The 19,781-nt window shown below is 41.5% G+C and overlaps 1 protein-coding gene across 1 annotated transcript in view; it reads left to right on the top strand.

Moving 5' to 3' along the window:
• Positions 1 to 19,781, top strand: part of LOC138735772 (transcription initiation factor TFIID subunit 4-like) — a 74,015-nt gene that overhangs the window by 49,746 nt on the left and 4,488 nt on the right. Inside the window, exons 8-14 of the mRNA XM_069884152.1 lie at positions 1,242 to 1,374; positions 6,135 to 6,279; positions 6,972 to 7,141; positions 8,056 to 8,186; positions 9,940 to 10,065; positions 17,930 to 17,986; positions 18,676 to 18,801. Coding sequence (XP_069740253.1) covers positions 1,242 to 1,374; positions 6,135 to 6,279; positions 6,972 to 7,141; positions 8,056 to 8,186; positions 9,940 to 10,065; positions 17,930 to 17,986; positions 18,676 to 18,801 — 888 coding nt within the window. The remainder of the gene's footprint in view (positions 1 to 1,241; positions 1,375 to 6,134; positions 6,280 to 6,971; positions 7,142 to 8,055; positions 8,187 to 9,939; positions 10,066 to 17,929; positions 17,987 to 18,675; positions 18,802 to 19,781) is intronic.

Consider the following 19,781-nt stretch of genomic DNA (forward strand, 5'->3'; position numbering starts at 1 on the left):
TTTCCACGAATTTCTAATACTAAGACTCTTTCTGCTTTTTAATATACAATTTTGTTTTCATGGTGGATGAATAGCATGTATTTATAATAATTTACTGGACTTAAATTCAGTCCCAATGGCTGGGATTAAAAGAGATAGGGAAAGAAACTTGAATATAACTTTATCAGATGAAGATTAGTACTCTACTCTTATCTAGATTAATTCCTCATTTTGTGCAAGACATTGCTTATTTCAATTTAAGGTGGTCTAAAGAAGTTGTGTGTCTAAACAAATTATCCTGTTTTTATCCAGGTATTAATCCTTTTTGTGAGAAATGTAAAAATTTTTGAAGCCTCTCTGATTCATGTGTTTTGGGAATGCCCAAATTTAGAGAGATTTTGGAAAGAGATTTTTCAAACTCTGTCAACAATTTTCAAGATTAACCTATAACCCTGTCCATTAATTGCTCTGTTTGATTTTTTTCACAACTCCGATGATCCTCTATTGGCATCTCAAGAAAAAGTCTTAGCTTTTACTAAGTTGATAGCCAGATGAGCAATTTTATTGAAATGGAAAGGAGATTCATCCCCTACTCATATGCTGTGGCTATATGATACAATGTCCTATTTAAGTTTAGAAAAAAATCAGATAAAATAGTAAAGATAGAAAATTTCTATTTATTTAGTTATGGGGCCTGTTCTTAGATTTTTTTTTAGTAATTGGAAGAGTCAATAAGTATTATATGTTCCGGTAATTCTTTGTCTGTTCTCCAGGGATCACCAATGATTCCATATCATTATTGATTTCATTTTCTTCTCCAGAAAGGTAGAGGGAGGGGATTAGATTAGCTTAGTGTTGTCTTTTGTTTTTTTTTTATTTTTATTATTTTGATGTAACAGTTTAATAAATGAGTCTGACATGGTTGCATACATTATCTTCATTACTAGATTGAGTTATTAGAAGTAACTATTAATGTAGATATGAATATTTTATTATTTAACCATTTTTTCCTCTCCCTTGGAATGTATTTACTTGTATACAATTAATTCGTTATTTAATCGACATTTATTATGTATGCTTTTGTTAAACAATAAAAATTTTTTTTTAAAAGTGTTTTAACTGTGTCAGTTATGTAAAATTTCATATCCCGTTTTATTTTGATTCAGTTTAGACCCTAGAACATTTATGATCTAACATTTTATAAAAATATTGACTTTTTGATGTTGGTTTCATGCTTGTTTATTACATGTGTGTGTCTTCAGGTTTTTCAACCAGGAACGCTGGCCAGACCGCAGGTAACTCTGACACAAACACCTATGGTAACACTTAGACAACCTCAGAATCGCATCATGCTAACTGCACCTTCACAGGTGCAATTGAAACAACTTCAGACAGGTAAGCCTGAATCTTTAAAACTTCTTTTAGTTGAAAATTAAATACCAAATGTACAAAATAATTATGGATTGTTTGTATAGTGTGTTGCTCATCAATATTTGCTAAAATAAACTCCTTTTGAAGTTAATAATGGAATACATTTTGATCTTAAAGAAGCTCTTTCAAATTTAATACATTGATTAGTACCAACTTGTGTCAAGTTGACCATGCTCACTCCATTACATTATAGCACCTTGTAACAGATTTAAAATCTGTCCATTACATTATAGCACCTTGTAACAGATTTAAAATCTGTCCATTACATTCTAGCACCTTGTAACAGATTTAAAATCTGTCCATTACATTCTAGCACCTTGTAACAGATTTAAAATCTCTCACTTAGAAATGCTATCGAAATAAGAGGATTGATACTACATGGTCTGGCCTCCACAGATTTATCTCCCTCAGGTTGAAGAAATTCCTGTGGATGTCCGTTCTAATCCCACGTCCTTTTATCCTGAAATTGTGTCCTCCTGTTCTCGATTCTCGCACCATAGGAAACAAACTTCCAGCATATACTTTGTCCATGCCTTTCAACTTTCAAAATATTTCAATGACACCGGCCCCCTCCTTCTCAAAAAAAAGAAACCAGAGGGTTGAGTAAAATTTTCAGCTCCCATCATTTAGTGAAATTGCACATTATCTTTTGCCTTAACTCCTCAATATCCCTTATCCCTCAATTCTATCAAATATTAACTCTCTGTTAATTATGATCCAGAATTTATAAACACCTACAGCTGTCCAGGTCGAGCATCTCAATGATTCACAAACCTAAGCAGGCAGAATTATTTTGAAGTGCAGCTGTTAGTTTAGGTAGCCACTTTGAACATTGTACAACAAACCCACTCCCTACCCTCAATGCTCTCTCTTTGATGAAGGTGATTTTTAACATACTGTAGATGCAGCAGTATTTCAAATTTGACATACAGCACAGTTACAGGCCATTTCATCCCACAAGACCATGCCACACAATTTACACCCCTAGTACATTTCGAACAGAGGGAGAAAACCAGAGCCTCTGAGGAAAACCCCTCGCAGACATGGAGAGAATGTCCAGACTCCTTACAGACAGCGTGAGATCCAAACCCCGGTCCCAATTGCTGGCCCTGTAAAGGCCTTGTGCTAACTGCTACACCAACCGTGCTGTCTTAGGTTCAGATTTCACTGAATCCAGAGAATATTATGATTTTTAAAGAGTTGGAAAATGATGCAGCCTTTCAGCCCGAATTATCCATGCCAACCAAGTTGTCTGCTGAACGAGTCCAATCTGCCTATTTTAGCCCATATCTTTCTAAACTTGTGCTATCCATGTATCTGTCTGAATGTTTCTTAAATGGTGTCATTAAACCCACTTCCACTGCTTTCTCACAAAGGTCCTACATACATTGTAGTAACACATTTTTTGTTTATCCTTGTACTCAAATCCTCTTGCAGTATTGCCTTCCTAACTGTCTGCTGCACCTACTCACTTTCAGTAACTTAGAATTTTATGTTTACTACTAAAATGGACAATTTTTTATCCATACAACTCTGGAGTGTATCCATGTCCTATTGAAACCTCTTTTACATTGTCATTATTTCTCATATTCTCACTTGATTAGTGTCATCAATAAGCCAGGAAATATTACATTTGGTTCACTCAGCCAAATCACTGATAAGAATTCTGAATAATTGGGACCCAAGCACCTGCCAACCAGAGAAGGACCAGTTTATTCCATCTATCTGTGAACCAATCCCATTCCACAGACTAGGATTTGTACTCAATCCTCTTTTTGCTTGTGTTGTAGCATGACAATGATTTTAGCATCACATTTTGTGGGTTCTTGAGTGAATGTAGTATGCTTCTTATTACACTTTCTTCCCCATTTTATAATTTTACTTTCAGCAGTTTTACCTCCATGTTTAATTAATTCAGCAAATCCAAGGATGAGGATCCTTCCCCCCCCCCCTTCCTTATTTACACACTGGTCACTAATTATATCCTAGAAATGGGATCTGTGTCCATTATCAACCTAGACAACTAGACTTGGAAAGATCATATAGTTCTCTCCAGCTAAGCACTGAGCGGAAATCATGAACCGGGATAAATGCTATGTTGTTGTTGTCGTCCTTCTGCCCACTTCAGCCATTGGTTGAACTGTACTGTTGATGGTCCATTCAACATTCTATCTTGTTCATCATAAACTTCTCTTAATTCCAACTCTTTTATATAACCTGGTTTCACTATTTACTGGGTCTCCATTCTCTAGATTTCAGAAGAATGAAGGATAACCTCATGGAAATGTACAAATTCTTAAAGAACTCACCAAGTTAGGTGGATACCAGGGCTTGGGGTCACATTCTCAAAATGAGAGGAAATTTATTTGCATCGAGTGGTGAATCTTCAGAAATGCCTACCAATGGAAGGAAACAAGGTTCACGAATCAACTGCATTCAGAACAGAGATTGGGTAGTTTCCTGGATACGAGGAATGCCATGGAAATTGTTGTTGAGGTGGAAGATGAGCAATGATTAGTGGAATGGCAGAGCAGTCTCAAAGGGCTGAATAATCTATTCCTACTGTGGGGTTTTTTTAAAATATTTGTTCACAATTCGCATGTGGAGGAAATCCTCATTAGCATAACATAACATAACATAACAATTACAGCACGGAAACAGGCCATTAGGCCTTTCTAGTCTGCACCGAACCAAACACCCCTTTCTAGTACCACCTCCCTGCACAATGCCCATAACCCTCCATCTTCTTCTCATCCATATACCTGTCCAACCTTTTCTTAAATAATACAATTGACTCCGCTGCCACTATTTCTCCCGGAAGATCATTCCACACGGCTACCACTCTCTGAGTAAAGAAGTTCCCCCTCATGTTACCTCTAAACCTCTGCCCCTTAATTCTTAACTCATGTCCTCTTGTTTTAATCTTTCCTCCTCTTAACGGAAATAGTCTATCCACATCCACTCTGTCTATCCCTTTCATAATCTTAAATACTTCTATCAAATCCCCTCTCAACCTTCTACGCTCCAAAGAATAAAGACCCAATCTGTCCAATCTCTCCCCATACTCCAGATGCTTAAACCCAGGCAACATTCTGGTAAACCTTCTCTGCACTCTCTCCACTCTGTTTATATCCTTCCTATAATTAGGCGACCAGAACTGCACACAGAACTCCAAATTAGGCCGCACCAACGTCTTATACAATCTCAACATCACCTCCCAACTCCTATATTCCATGCAATGATTGATAAAGGCCAGCATACTAAAAGCCTTCTTCACCACCCTATTCACGTGAGTTTCTACCTTCAGGGAACGATGTACCGTTACTCCTAAATCTTTCTGCTCTTCTGTATTCCTCAATGCTCTCCCATTTACCACGTATGTCCTATTCTGATTCTTCTTACCAAAATGAAGCACCTCACACTTATCAGCATTAAATTCCATCTGCCATTTTTCAGCCCACTTTTCTAAGCAGAGAGTCCTTTATTGGATTATTGTCTGGAGTTGCATTATCATCTGGAAGGATCATCTGTAATGAAAAGCCAATAGCAGAAACATGGGTTGTGAAAGTTATGCTTCTTATTAAAAACTCGTCTAGTTTAAATGAGAATGAAATCTGCCATTCGTCCACAGACCCCTGACTCAGAGCAATGGGTGTTCTACTCTTAAGTGGTCCCCTGAAATCACCGTGGTTCAACATTCAACTGAAAAGAAACATTGGCCTTAAACAATGCCAGAGCCTGGAACTTGTAAAAGCTTTTAAATCACAGATTCTCATTGTCCCTGATTTCATATTACCTCAAATAAAAAAAAATTGTTTGTCCCTTTTCTCCATTCTCTGACAGGCTTCTGATTCACTTTAGATCACCATTTTCCCTGGTTGGTGTAGCACTTGAATTAAGTGGCGTGAGCTGAAATGGCCTGTTACTGTGTTGTATGTCTACATTTTTTTTTATTGTAGTAATGCTTTTCCCACTGTGGAATTCCCTTCCTGAACTTCCCCGTCTCATCATGTCTCCATCTTTAACAGCACCTTTAATATCAACCTCTTTGAATGGGATTTTAATTACTTTTAAGATCTAGTAATCCCCATTTACGATATCTTTTGGCCCTGCAAAATATTATGGTGTTTGTTATTCCACAATGAAGATTATGTGTTGGAAATCACTTCCCTGTGGGGTATTTTAAACACTGCCATATGATATCAGTGGAACAGAATTTTTGAAGTGGAGTTGAATGCTCTAAAACTTGCCACATCACATGACACAGCACAGATTTTGATACAAATTATTAATTCTAACTATCAGAGTGACCCCAAAGTCATTTTGTGCCATCACTTGCCTGTGACATAACTATACATTGCAGACTCTAAATATTGAGGATAATATGATGCAAGCTAATATTAGGAAACATTTTGTTTAATATTGGAGTAAATGATAAAAATGTCCTTTGCTGCCAGATTCCACAACCCTGAACATCGTGTACTTGGTAGTTTGTTGTACAGAGTGATGTATGCATTTGAATACTGCTTTTTTTTTGCACTTCCAACGTGGTAATTCTGCCTCATCACCAGGAAAAGGAATCTCGGGGTTGTATGTGAAGTCGTGTGCGTACTCTGACAATAAATCTGAATCCATGAATTCGATGTACAGCAATTTGTAGCCTGTTTAGCAATACAGAAAGTTGATGGATCATGTATTTATCAAAGTTCTCCATAATTTTACAGTTCCTGTTATGAAACAGACAGTGGTGCCAGGAAGTAAAGCTGGTTTGACTTATTCTGTCCAGACTTCAGTTGTTCAAAAAAACAAGCTTAAAGAAGCGGCGGCGGCGGCGGCGGCGGCAGCGGCAGCGGCGGGTGGTTCTTTCAGGTGAGATGTTTTGAGTACAAGCTCACAAAGCCAATGACAGTTAATGTTGGAAAACAGTGATATTAACATTTCAAAATTAGGCTGAATGGATTAATCTACCAACTGTAGGTAAATGTATGTATATTAAAATAACAATAAGCCCAATGTTCCTTTAAAAGCAGCATTTATTGTTTAATGGGTACGAATCTCAGATGTTCCCAATTGCAACTTAAGATCACATTGAAACATTGTACTTGGGTTGCACATGGTGGTGGGATAATCACAAATAATAGTCTGTTTAGGGTTAGGGAAGAGCTGGGAATGCATTACCCTGAGCACAGAGCAATTCTGGGATGTTTCCCAATGCATGAAACAAAGAAACTTGTTCATTGGCTGCTGCACTGCAGGCACGGCCACATTCATTGCTAGTCTCTAATTGCCTTGAGAAAGCAAGTTGAGTCTAATTGAATTACTGTAGTATTTGATGATCGGGCAGGGTGAAAATTATATATACTTTTTATTTACTGGTAGACTGATTTTGTGAGCAGCTTGTCTGTGCTGTAGACCAAGAACAGTCCAAAAAGTATTTTTTTTCCTATTATTTTTCAATATATTTCCAACAGATCTGTGCATTTTGATCCAGTACTAATTTACCACTTGATACTTTTAAAACTACCTCTAATAACATTGGTGTGTTCTTTTGAAACTTCTAGAGATGATGATGACATTAATGATGTGGCATCCATGGCTGGAGTTAATCTCTCTGAAGAAAGTGCACGGATTTTAGCAACGAATTCAGAATTGGTGGGCACTCTGACAAGATCATGTAAAGATGAAGCATTCCTGTTTGCTGCTCCATTGCATAGAAGAATGTTAGAAATAGGTAAAGAACTATCTAGTCATTTATAAGATGAAACAAACTTTAAAAGAACTAGATGAACTAGAGATTCTTTTTTTAGAAAAAAAAATCCTTTCAAACTTGTAGAAGTATTTGTCAACACAATGTTTGACATGGCATTTGAAAGCAAGTGAACAAATAAGAATGCTGTTGCCAAGAATTGGAATTGGAGCTGAAGTTGCATAATTTTCAGCCACCATTGTTGTCCATTGAAAGTTGCTGAGTAAACGCAGCAAGGGTAACTACAGTAACATCATTTTATCCACCTTAACCATATAGAATATGTTGGATGCCATCAAAATGAAGGTAGATGTATTTAATATCTATATTTACAGAAAGAACATCCTCCATATTTCCAAAAAAAAACCTAAAATATTCAGCCATATAAATGTCCTGCTTTTCACCGTACCTTGATATCTGACACCTATGGGGATTGGTAAATGCTGGATAAGTGAATTTTCTAGTTGGTCAAGATCGTGTGTGGGATGATTCGTGAACTAACAGCGAGTCATGCCAATTTTCAACCCTTTTAAAAAAAAAACATTTATTTTTCACTTTTTTTTTGCTGGTTGCTTGGTTACCAGGTGTGTGTGTGTGTGTGTGTGTGTGTGTGTGTGTGTGTGTGTGTGTGTGTGTGTGTGTGTGTGTGTGTGTGTGTGTGTGTGATTTTTAAAAATATTCTAATCAGAAAGTTTTTAACTATTTCTGCCGAGTATATTTTTAACAATGGCTAGGATGCCATTAGGGATATTTTTAACTATATTCCAGTTAGCAACATGGAATCAGGGGCTAATAAACTGGACAATATTGATCTTAAAGAACAAAAGAAAAGGCAAAAGTGTGTTTCTGTTTACTAAGTATAACTTTTCTAAAAAGGCACCATTTTTTTTGGGAAACAGGCAAAAAGCATGGAATTACTGAAGTTCATCCCGATGTAGTAAATTTTGTGTCACATGCCACCCAACAGAGATTACAAACACTTGTTGAAAAGATATCTGAAGTCGCACAACAAAGAAACATTACATATAAGGTGAGTGTAGAATCTTTTGCAGTTTTGCTCGACCCAGCCTCTTTTACTTTTATCCAAATCAATTTTTATCTTTTCTTACAACTAAAGGTACTCCAAAAGGAAGGAAAACCAAACCTTGTCCTGATTCCATCCAACATACATTTTAGCAGGAAGTTAGAAGTTGGCAGGAAGTCTAGTTCATTATTTCCATTGCCAATCTCTGACAAAGTCAAACAACTTTTAGTCACCTCCATGCAAATGGAAAATTAAAATATGTAATGATTGTATTGCAAGTCAGTACATGTTGAAAGTTTATTGGTGAAAGATTAAACTTTTTACTCAAGTTTTTAAAAACTTACACAAAAACTAAATGGCAAGTTAAGACTGATATTTAAACAAAATAGAGAAGATGCTGAAAATACTCTGTAGTCAAAGTCTGCTAGGAAAGAAATGATTCAGTTCAGAGAACAGTATAGCACTGGAACATTTCCTATGGCCCACGATGAATGTACTTGCACATGATACATATCCATCTGTTTCATGAATATTCGTGTGTCTATCAGATGGCCTCTTATTGCACTACTGCTTCCACATTACTCCCAGCAGCCCATTTCAGGCACCTACCTTTCTCTTTATTTAAAAAAATAAAGCTTGCCCTACACACTTCCTTTAAACCATAACCTCACACTCCCACCACACATTAAACATGTCATTTTGGTACATGACATTGTTACCCCGCGAACAAGATTCTGATTGTCTAACCCATCTCTGCCATTCTTTATTTTAGACACATCTATCAGGTCTCCCCTCAGACTTCAAGGCTCCAGATCAAACGACCCAACTTTTACCCTCTAATACAGCGATCATCTGATAAAAAATTTTCAAAGCCTCCATATCATTCTTGTAATAAAGCAGCCAGAATTACACACAGTGCTTCAAGTGAGGCCAAACCAAAAGTTTTATAACTGCAACATGAGGTATCCTCTCCAATTTTCCTTGCTGCTAACATGATGCTCACCAGTTTATATCTTTCCGAATTATCCCTGTTTCCTTGATCAAAGAAACTGCATTGTCCACTGTTCAGTCTTCTGGAACCTTACCTGGTCATTAACTTTTCTTCAGAAGGGTTAACAGTCGAAATCAATACTCCTCAGCTTTGGTGCTGCCTGGCCATTTATGTATTTCTAGCAGCAAATTACAAAATGCATAGTATTTGACTTTAGTATTTTAACCAGATTGATAAATCTACGATTAATCCACTTAAGAAAATAAGGCAAATAATGAGAAAATTATTAAGTTTTTTTTTTAATTTAGACATACATCCATTTTGGCCCAAGAGTCTGCTAGCCAATTTACACCCAGTTATCCTACACCCCTGGTATGTTTTGAACAGTGGGAGGAAGAAAAACCCACGCAGACAAGGAGAACATAGAAAAAATTTAAAAGATTTTGTTGTTAGTAGTCATCATTAATGTGCACAATATTTCTTGTGGATTGAATTTAAACAACTTGTAGTAATTGTTGTAACTTAATCTATTAGTGAGGAGAATATTAGTTATTGTGGTGGGAAGGCAATGAAATGAACATTTTATTCCTTACTTGGCATAGAAGGACAAGTTACCCAGAATTTTTAAGTATATTAAATTGTTTGGAATGTTGCCCTTTACAAATTTGAATGAAGCAATAAACTGTGAATGGGACAGACTCGCTTGTGCGGAAATTCTTTCAACATTATGGCAAACGCCAAATAATTCAGATTGCTTTTTGCCTTCAGGAGGACGACAGGTACGAGCAATTAAGCGATGTCAGGACACAGCTCAAGTTCTTTGAACAACTCGATCAAATAGAAAAACAGAGGAAAGATGAACAAGAAAGGGAAATTCTAATGCGAGCAGCAAAGGTAAGCCTCATGTTGCGTATCTCAAACACCAATGCAATTTAAGTAACATCAACACAAAAGAATCTTATAAATTATAAGTATGTCATTCACATTTTAAATGTACAATATCGTAGCAGTTACATACTTTGTTCCTGAAATTCATTTTCATTGAAATCAGTGGAATTATATTTTGGATCTGATGTACAATTATACTTTAATTTGGACATTTTAATAAGACAAAGTTCTGTCCCCCAGCTCCTTGGGAAACATTGCTGTGCATTACTAGAACCTTGAGCTTGCATTCAAAGTCAATGCTGATTAAACATCATATTCATATGTTCACTGTGGCAGACATTTGGCTTTTGTCCACTAAAATTTCACTGGTGTAAGTGTACATTTAAGAAGTGAGGATAAAATATACTGGACCATTCCCAGTGTGAGATTTGTGTGTACAGAAGTCACAATGAGTGTATTAAAATAAAGTATTAAACGTACAAGGAAGCCTTTTAATAGTGGAATGTTGACATGACAAAATCTTGTTTTAGAATTCTTTTTCAACATTAAATTCTGGAAAAAAAATATGGGAAACGAGATCAAATTATTACAACACAATTAAAACACAGGGGCAATAAATATAATTACAATATTTAGAAATTTTGTGCCACTTGTAGGTTTATTTTGCATTGAATGGTGGAGACATTAATATTGTGGATTCTCATTTCCACCTATCTTTTCACTTATTTGCATCCTTCATGGAATAATGTGATCTTGGGGCCAGAAGCTTATCTTTCTCTCTCTTTGGCTTGGCTTCGCGGGCGAAGATTTATGGAGGGGTAATGTCCATGTCAGCTGCAGGCTCGTTGATGGCTGACAAGTCCGATGCGGGACAGGCAGACATGGTTGCAGCGGTTACAAGGGAAAATTGGTGGGTTGGGGTTGGGTGTTGGGTTTTTCCTCCTTTGTCTTTTGTCAGTGAGGTGGACTCTGAGGTCTTCTTCAAAGGAGGTTGCTGCCCGCCAAACTGTGAGGCGCCAAGATGCACAGTTGGAGGCGATATCAGCCCACTGGCGGTGGTCAATGGGGCAGGCACCAAGAGATTTCTTTAGGCAGTCCTTGTACCTCTTCTTTGGTGCACCTCTGTCTCGGTGGCCAGTGGAGAGCTTGCCATATAACACGATCTTGGGAAGGCGATGGTCCTCCATTCTGGAGACGTGACCTACCCAGCGCAGTTTGATCTTCAGCAGCGTGGATTCGATGCTGTCAGCCTCTGCCATCTCGAGTACTTCGATCATAAGTAACTCCACTGTTTCAAAGAGTCTGGTTTACGAAGAGGAATGGGTCAGTGGCTAGAGATCCATTGTTTGTAGAAGTGTGGAAGACAGGCATCACTCTTCTCCATATTTGGTTGGTTCCAGTTACTGTTCAGTACAGGATGCCAGGCCATCCATCTGATAAGTAAAACAATTGAGAGAGGAGTCAACTGAGCATCACCAGTCTATATAGAAGTATTAGAATGGGTGTAGTAAATGAAGCTATTGCAGCCAATCTCTGGCTCTGGCTGTTCAGATAGAATGGAATCTGGCAAGTGTAGTTCCATATCTGGGAGAAAAGTGGAAATGTGTTCAGGAGGATGGTGTGATCAATTCTGTCAAAGGCAGATGAGAAAGTAGAAGTCAAAAAGGATGTCATTTATCTTGTAGCAAAATATCTTATTCATATTCAGTCCTTTGTATCCATTTGGAAACAAATAAAAACACTTGCACTGTCATAATGCTCCATAGTCCTTTGAGCAGTTGCCCGTGTTCAGCTAAAGGAGTTGATTTAAAAAAAAAATTCCATCAAAATCAATAACAAATTGTCATTTAAGTGAATTGAAGCTTGAAGTGAGACATAGATTCTAGATTTTAAAACTGGTTCATTTGGCTTTTTACACTTTGCTAATCCAAAATTAAATTATTGCAGATTCTAAATAAAAATGGAGGAAAATGCTGGAAGTGCACAGAAGGGCAGGCAGCATGTTTTATAACTGCCTGAGAGCTGAGAAAAGTTGTAAATTAGTTTATAGTTGCTGAGGAGAGCAGAAGAAATAAGAAAAAAGGAAGGTGTCTGAGAGAAAGGTGATGATGGTACTGGCCAATGTGTGTCGAGAAGAAAATGCAAATAGTTTTTGATGAATAAAATCAGAACTGAGAACAGGAGGGGAAAGAATGGTGTAAAACTGAGATGCAGGGCTGGAATGGATGATTATTGGAAATTGTTGAATTCATTGCTGGGTCTGGAAAGTTGTTGCATGCCAAGTCGCACATTGAGGTACTTTTTGTGTATGTGTTGAATTTTGTTGGAACTGTAAAGGACCTAAAGGCTGTTCAGAATGGAGAGAAATGGAAAATTGAAAGCAAAAGGCAGTTGGAAGCCTAGTTATTCTTATAGTCTGACCCTAAGTTTTCTACACAGCAATTGCTTAATTTGTGTTTCAATTCCCCTGTCTATATTTACCTATTCTCATACCTTCTATTCTTTCTCTGCAATCTAGACCACTGTCTTACCCAACTCTTCAATTCTAATGAATGGACATCAATACGAAAGGTTAACTCTGTTTCTCTTTCCACAGATGTTTCCTAGTCTGATGTGCATTTTCATTATATTTTTTAATTCCTTAATTTAAAAGGCTCTAATGGTTTCAAATAGTCAAATCTTCAAGCAGACATTAACTGTTCACACTGTGTTCAAATAGGTCTAGTTTCTCAAACCTCAGTCGCAGATTTAAGTGCGCCTCAGGGATTGGTGCTGGGACCATTGTTGTTTGTCATCTATATCAGTGATCTGGATGATAATCTAGTAAATTGGATCAACAAGTTTGCAGGTGTTGTGGACAGCGAGGAAGGTTTTCAAAGCTTGCGGAGGGATTTAGACCAGCTGGAAAAATGGGCTGAAAAATGGTAGATGGAATTTAATGCAGACAAAAGTGAGGTGTTGTATTTTGGAAGGACAAACCAAAGAAAGGACCTAAATGGTAGATGGCAGGCCACTGAAGATTGTGACAAAACAGAGGGATCTGGAAAACCTACCTAATTCCCTGAAAGGGTTGTTAAGAGAGCTTTTGGCATATTGGCCTTCATAAATCAAAGTATTGAGTATAGAAGTTTGGATGTTATGTAAAGTTGTCTAAGACATTGGTGGAGCCAAATTTGGAGTATTGTGTGCAGTTTTGAACACCTATGTAGAGGAAAGGTATCAATAAGATTTTGATAGAGTGCCAAGAATATTTTCTCAGATGTTGCCCAGATTTCAGGAACTGAGTTACATGGAAAGGTTAAACAGGTTAGGACTTTATTCCCTGGTCTGTAGAAGAAAGAAGGGAGATTTGATGGAGGTATTTAAAATTGAGGGGATAGACAGAGTAAATGTAGGTAGACTTTTTTCCACTGAGGGTAGGTGAGACACAAACCAGAGGGTGAAAGGGGAAATGTTTAGGGGGAACGTCTTCACACATAAAGCGGTGGGAGTGTGGAATGAGTTGCCAGCTGAAGTGGTGAATGCAGGCTCAATATTAACATTTAAGAAGAATTTGGACTGGGAAGGTTATGGAGGACTTTGGGTGCAGGTCTGTGAGACTAGGCAGAAAAATAGTTTGGCACTGTCTAAAAGGGCTGAGAGGCCTGTTTATGTGCTGTAATGTTCCATGGTTCTATGAAAGTCTGCAGACACCATGATTGAAGTAAAAACATATTGCTGGGAAAACTCAGCAAGTCAAACAGTGTACTTCATACAGCAAAGATGCATAACCATTTTTCTCCACCATTGAGTTTTTACTGGAGATTAAGGTGTATTTTTATTCCCCCACCCCACATTTACAAACTTCTTTACCTTTCTTTTAATCAAAACAACAAACATACGATAGACAAGTCACAAAGTCAAACTTGTGACCATAAGTGACAGAAACTGTATTGTAGGATGCAGGCGTCATTTGCAGAGACAGCAGTTATTTTTCATCGCTAATTTGTATCGAGATGACAGAGAACAGTTCTATTGAACTGTTGCAAACAGTGGAAATAAAGTCCCTCCACAGTACTGCTAGGTAGGAACATTACAACTATGCAATAACAAGGAATCAGGAGAGCATGCAACTTCTGAGAGAGATTTGCAAGAGTGATGTTCTTCTAATTATTAGAAGCCATGTTTATACATTTCCTCCCCTCCCCCCTGTTTTTTTTTAAACACACACACACACACACACACACACACACACACACACACACACACACACACACACACACACACACACACACACACACACACACACTGGCCATTTTGCCATTGAGCTGTGGCCCCTTGAGATGCTGGCCCAGCGAGGTGGTGCCGGAGTGGCACTCTGGGATGCTTAAGTGGGATGGAGAATCTGTGTTGGGCTCGGGACTCGGATATAGGGCGGGTGAGGCGAGGTCAGTGGCGCCCCTCTGGAAGGGTGCCCAGGGCATTCCCTAGATATGCCTATGGATGATAATGTGGCAAATTTGCAAATGACGCCTAGATTGCAGTAGGACCACCTGGAAAATAGGCTGCAAAATGGCAAATGGAATTTAATGTGGACAGTGTGAAGAGATCCACTTTGGGAAGACAAACCAGGTGAACGGTAGGGCACTGCCGAGTGCAATAGAACAGATATACTGATACACATCTAGGGACATTGGGCTTCATAAATCAAATAATTGAATACAGGAATTGGGATGTTATGTTGACGTTTGGAGTATTGTGTGCAGTTTTGGTCACTTACTTTCAGAAAAAAATGTACAAGGGTGATACTGGAACTTGAGGAGCTGAGTTATTGGGAAATATTGAATAGATTAGGACTTAATCCTACAGCATTGGAGAATGAGGGGAGATTCGAGAGTATATTAAATTATGAGGGGTATAGATAGAGTAAGTAGACTTCTTCCTCCGAGGTTGGGTGAGACAAGAACTTGAAGACTAGGTGAAGAGTGAAAGGTGAAATGTTTAAGGGAAGCAGTCGGGGGAACTTTTCCATTCAGAGGATGGTGAAAATGGGGAACAAGCTGCCAGTGGAAGTGGTGGTACAGGTTCGGTTTCAACATTTAAGAGAAATTTGGATAGGACCTGAGTGGGAAGGATATGGACAGCTATGGTCTGGGTGCAAGTTGATGGGACTGGGTGGAAAAATAGTTTGGCATGGATTAGATGTGCTGTAATGTTCTATGGTTACATCGCAAGAAAATATTTTTAGCTCTGCTTCCCTCAGTGTCTATACTGTTAATTTAGAGAACTGTTTCCTGCTTCTTTTACACCTGTAACTTTTGGGTTACTGATTACTTTGGCATACATTTATGGAAATGAAATTGAAATCAAGCAAAGCAATTACCGTAAATATTCGAGTATAATGCGGGGGGAAAAATTATACTGAAATTTGAGCTCAAAGTAGGGGAGGGTCGCATTATACATGAGGTTATAATTTAAAAAAAAATTTTGCCAGGTTTGACGATAAGATTATCAGCAGGCTGCATCCATTGACAGCAGCGCGATTAGGGGGAGCGGGGGGTGAGAGATGCCAGGGCGACTCGGGGGGGCGAGGGGGGGAGAGATGCCAGGGTGACTCGGGGGGGAGAGATGCCAGGGCGACTCGGGGGGGCGAGGGGGGGAGAGATGCCAGGGCGACTCGGGGGGGAGAGGGGGGGAGAGATGCCAGGGCGACTCGGGGGGGCGAGGGGGGGAGAGATGCCAGGGCGACTCGGGGGGGCGAGGGGGGGGAGAGATGCCAGGGCGACTTGGGGGGGCGAGGGGGGGAGAGGGGGGGAGAGATGCCAGGGCGACTCAGGGGGGCGAGGGGGGGAGAGATGCCAGGGCGACTCGGGGGGGCGAGATGCCAGGGCGACTCGGGGGGGCGAGGGGGGGAGAGATGCCAGGGCGACTCGGGGGGGCGAGGGGGGGAGAGGTGCCAGGGCATCTCGGGGGGGCGAGAGGTGCCAGGGTGACTCGGGGGGGGGCGAGAGATGCCAGGGCGACTCGGGGGGGCGAGAGATGCTAGGGCGACTCGGGGGGGCGAGAGATGCCAGGGCGACTCGGGGGGGCGAGAGATGCCAGGGCGACTCGGGGGGGCGAGGGGGGAGAGGTGCCAGGGCGACTCGGGTGGGCGAGGGGGGAAGAGGTGCCAGGGCGACTCGGGTGGGCGAGGGGGGAAGAGGTGCCAGGGCGACTCGGGTGGGCGAGGGGGGAAGAGGTGCCAGGGCGACTCGGGTGGGCGAGGGGGGAAGAGGTGCCAGGGCGACTCGGGTGGGCGAGGGGGGAAGAGGTGCCAGGGCGACTCGGGTGGGCGAGGGGGGGAGAGGTGCCAGGGCGACTCGGGGGGGCGAGGGGGGGAGAGATGCCAGGGCGACTCGGGGGGGCGAGGGGGGGAGAGATGCCAGGGCGACTCGGGGGGGCGAGGGGGGGAGAGATGCCAGGGCGACTCGGGGGGGCGAGGGGGGGAGAGATGCCAGGGCGACTCGGGGGGGTGAGAGATGCCAGGGCGACTCGGGGGGGCGAGAGATGCCAGGGCGACTCGGGGGGGGCGAGAGATGCCAGGGCGACTCGGGGGGGCGAGAGATGCCAGGGCGACTCGGGGGGGCGAGAGATGCCAGGGCGACTCGGGGGGGCGAGAGATGCCAGGGCGACTCGGGGGGGCGAGAGATGCCAGGGCGACTCGGGGGGGCGAGAGATGCCAGGGCGACTCGGGGGGGCGAGAGATGCCAGGGTGACTCGGGGGGGCGAGAGATGCCAGGGCGACTCGGGGGGGCGAGAGATGCCAGGGCGACTCGGGGGGGCGAGGGGGGAGAGGTGCCAGGGCATCTCGGGTGGGCGAGGGTGGGAGAGGTGCCAGGGCGACTCGGGTGGGCGAGGGGGGAGAGGTGCCAGGGCGACTCGGGTGGGCGAGGGGGGGAGAGGTGCCAGGGCGACTCGGGTGGGCGAGGGGGGAAGAGGTGCCAGGGCGACTCGGGTGGGCGAGGGGGGAAGAGGTGCCAGGGCGACTCGGGTGGGCGAGGGGGGAAGAGGTGCCAGGGCGACTCGGGTGGGCGAGGGGGGAAGAGGTGCCAGGGCGACTCGGGTGGGCGAGGGGGGAAGAGGTGCCAGGGCGACTCGGGTGGGCGAGGGGGGAAGAGGTGCCAGGGCGACTCGGGTGGGCGAGGGGGGAAGAGGTGCCAGGGCGACTCGGGTGGGCGAGGGGGGAAGAGGTGCCAGGGCGACTCGGGTGGGCGAGGGGGGAAGAGGTGCCAGGGCGACTCGGGTGGGCGAGGGTGGAAGAGGTGCCAGGGCGACTCGGGTGGGCGAGGGTGGAAGAGATGCCAGGGCGACTCGGGTGGGCGAGGGGGAGAGATGCCAATGCGACTAGGGCAGGGAAGGGGAGAGGGTCTTATTATACACGGGGGTAAAATATTTCCCCTTCTTCCCCTCAAAAATCGGGAGGGGGGGTCACATTATACATGAAATACATTATACATGAATATTTAAGGTATTTAGTTTTAACTGTCACATCCTTTGACATTTTTCCACTCCTTTGATGAAGGGCTCAAGCCCGAAATGTTGCTTATGTATCTTTATCTTTGCCATATAAAGTATACTGACCAGATGAGTTTCTCCAGCATTTTCTTTTTATTTCACCCACTGTGTCTGCAGACTTTTGTGTTTTACTTCTCAGTAAGTTTTTACAGCTTGGAATGTAAAGCACAAAATAAGCGACATGGTTTGCTTTGAAAGCTATAGTGGCTTATATGTTCATTAATTAGACAATGATTTTATAGAAGCCTTAAGTTTAATATGATTGGTCTCAACTCCAGTATACTAAGAACCAAATGTGATATTCCTTTACATTTACCATTTTCTATTTTGTCATCAGTCTCGCTCCAGACAAGAGGACCCTGAACAACTTCGGCTGAAACAAAAGGCCAAAGAGGTAAGAGATATGATATGAAAATAAAGATTACTTTTTTCCAGTGTTTGTAGAGCAGTACATTCAATTAGCACAGAACTTCACTTAGTTTAAAAACCCTTTGGAATACAACTTCAAAAGTGAAATCTTTATTTTTGGCATTGGTCTTCAATTACATTACTACCAGTTGACAGTAGTGTGATGGTGTCAAATGCGTAGCTAAAAGAAATACAGTAAAACTCCTGTTATCCAGAATTAAAGCAACCAGCAAAAAAATTGCAGAAAATAAATAGGTAAAAAGCACAAAAGTTTAAAATTGGCAAGTCTCGCTGTTAGTTCACCAATCACACATTCACCATCTCAAGTAACCAGAAAATTTACATCCAACATCCACCAATCCCCATAGGTGCTGTATACCAGGGGTTTTACTGTATTAATATTTAACAATTTATAAGTTAACTATTTCAAACTGGATAAGGGTATTTTAGCTGATGAATCTTGCATAACTGCAGTAGGCAAGAATTTTGGTGCGTCTGTACATTGCACTTGCGTATATGATAATAAACTCTCAACTCTTGTTTATTAAAATTGAGTCTCTCTGCATCAAACAAATAGTTATGATGAATAGAAACTAAGAATGACCTCAGTAAGGTGGGAGGACAGGCACAGTGAGCTCACTGATCTGAATAATTGAATCTTTTCTTGAATCTCAGATGCAACAACAGGAGCTTGCTCAAATGAGACAGAGAGAAGCCAATTTAACCGCTTTAGCTGCCATCGGTCCCAGAAAGAAACGAAAGGTTGATTCGCCAGTCCCAGGCATTGGAGCTGGGGCAGAGGTATCTTATTTATTTGTTTATTTATTACTTAAGTATAATTTGCAGTGTCGTAGTTGGAGTCACACATGGATTTCTTCATTGCAACTTGTGAGAGAAGAGCCTCTTCATTTTTGATGGTCAGTGATTTTGGTGAGAAATTGGAGTAGGCCCATCCAAACCATTGCACTGCTTCAGCACTCAATAAGACCCTGGCTGACCTTCTCTGTGGCTTTGCTTTCCTATATTTACCCTATAATCGAGCAATCAACCTCTCTTGAATGGAATTATTACCTAAGCTTCCAGTATCCCTGAGTAGTGAATTCCAAAACTTTGCCACTCCCTCAGTGAAGAAATTTCTTCTTGTCTCGGTTCTGATTGGCCAACGCCTTCCTTTTGGACTATAACACCTCCATCCTTGCATCTTATCAGTCAAGCCCCATAAGAACCTTGAATATCTCGATCAATCACCTCTCGTTCTTCTCAACTGAACAATGTCAGTCCATTCTTATTAATCGCTCCTCACAAGACAAACTTCACCCCAGCAATCTTTTTTCTGGGGTGAACATTTTTTTGATCTTCCTTCACAAGTATATCCTTCCTAGGATCTAGAAACCACTAAGTACTCAATGAGTAGGCTCTGAAGGCCCCATGTGATCACTACACAAGGTTTAGTCTTTTAAATTATTTTGGACATATAGCATGATAGCAGGCCCTTACAGACCTACGTACTGGACATACAGCACGGTAACAGGCCCTTTCGGCACACAAACTGTGCTGCCCAATTGACCTATACATGTGGTACATTTTGAAGAGTGGAGGAAACCCACATGGACACAGAGCGCATAAACTCTTTATAAACAGTGCCAGATTTGAACTGATGTGATAATAGTATTGTGCTCGCCACCACACTCACCATGCTGCCTCCAACTCTTTTTGCAGTTAAGGCCAGTATTCTGTTTATCTTCTTAATTGCTTTGTCATGTCTGAATGTTACTCTTCAG

The sequence above is a fragment of the Narcine bancroftii genome, chromosome 6, assembly GCF_036971445.1.
Source record: "Narcine bancroftii isolate sNarBan1 chromosome 6, sNarBan1.hap1, whole genome shotgun sequence".
In the NCBI taxonomy this organism is placed as follows: Eukaryota; Metazoa; Chordata; class Chondrichthyes; order Torpediniformes; family Narcinidae; genus Narcine; species Narcine bancroftii.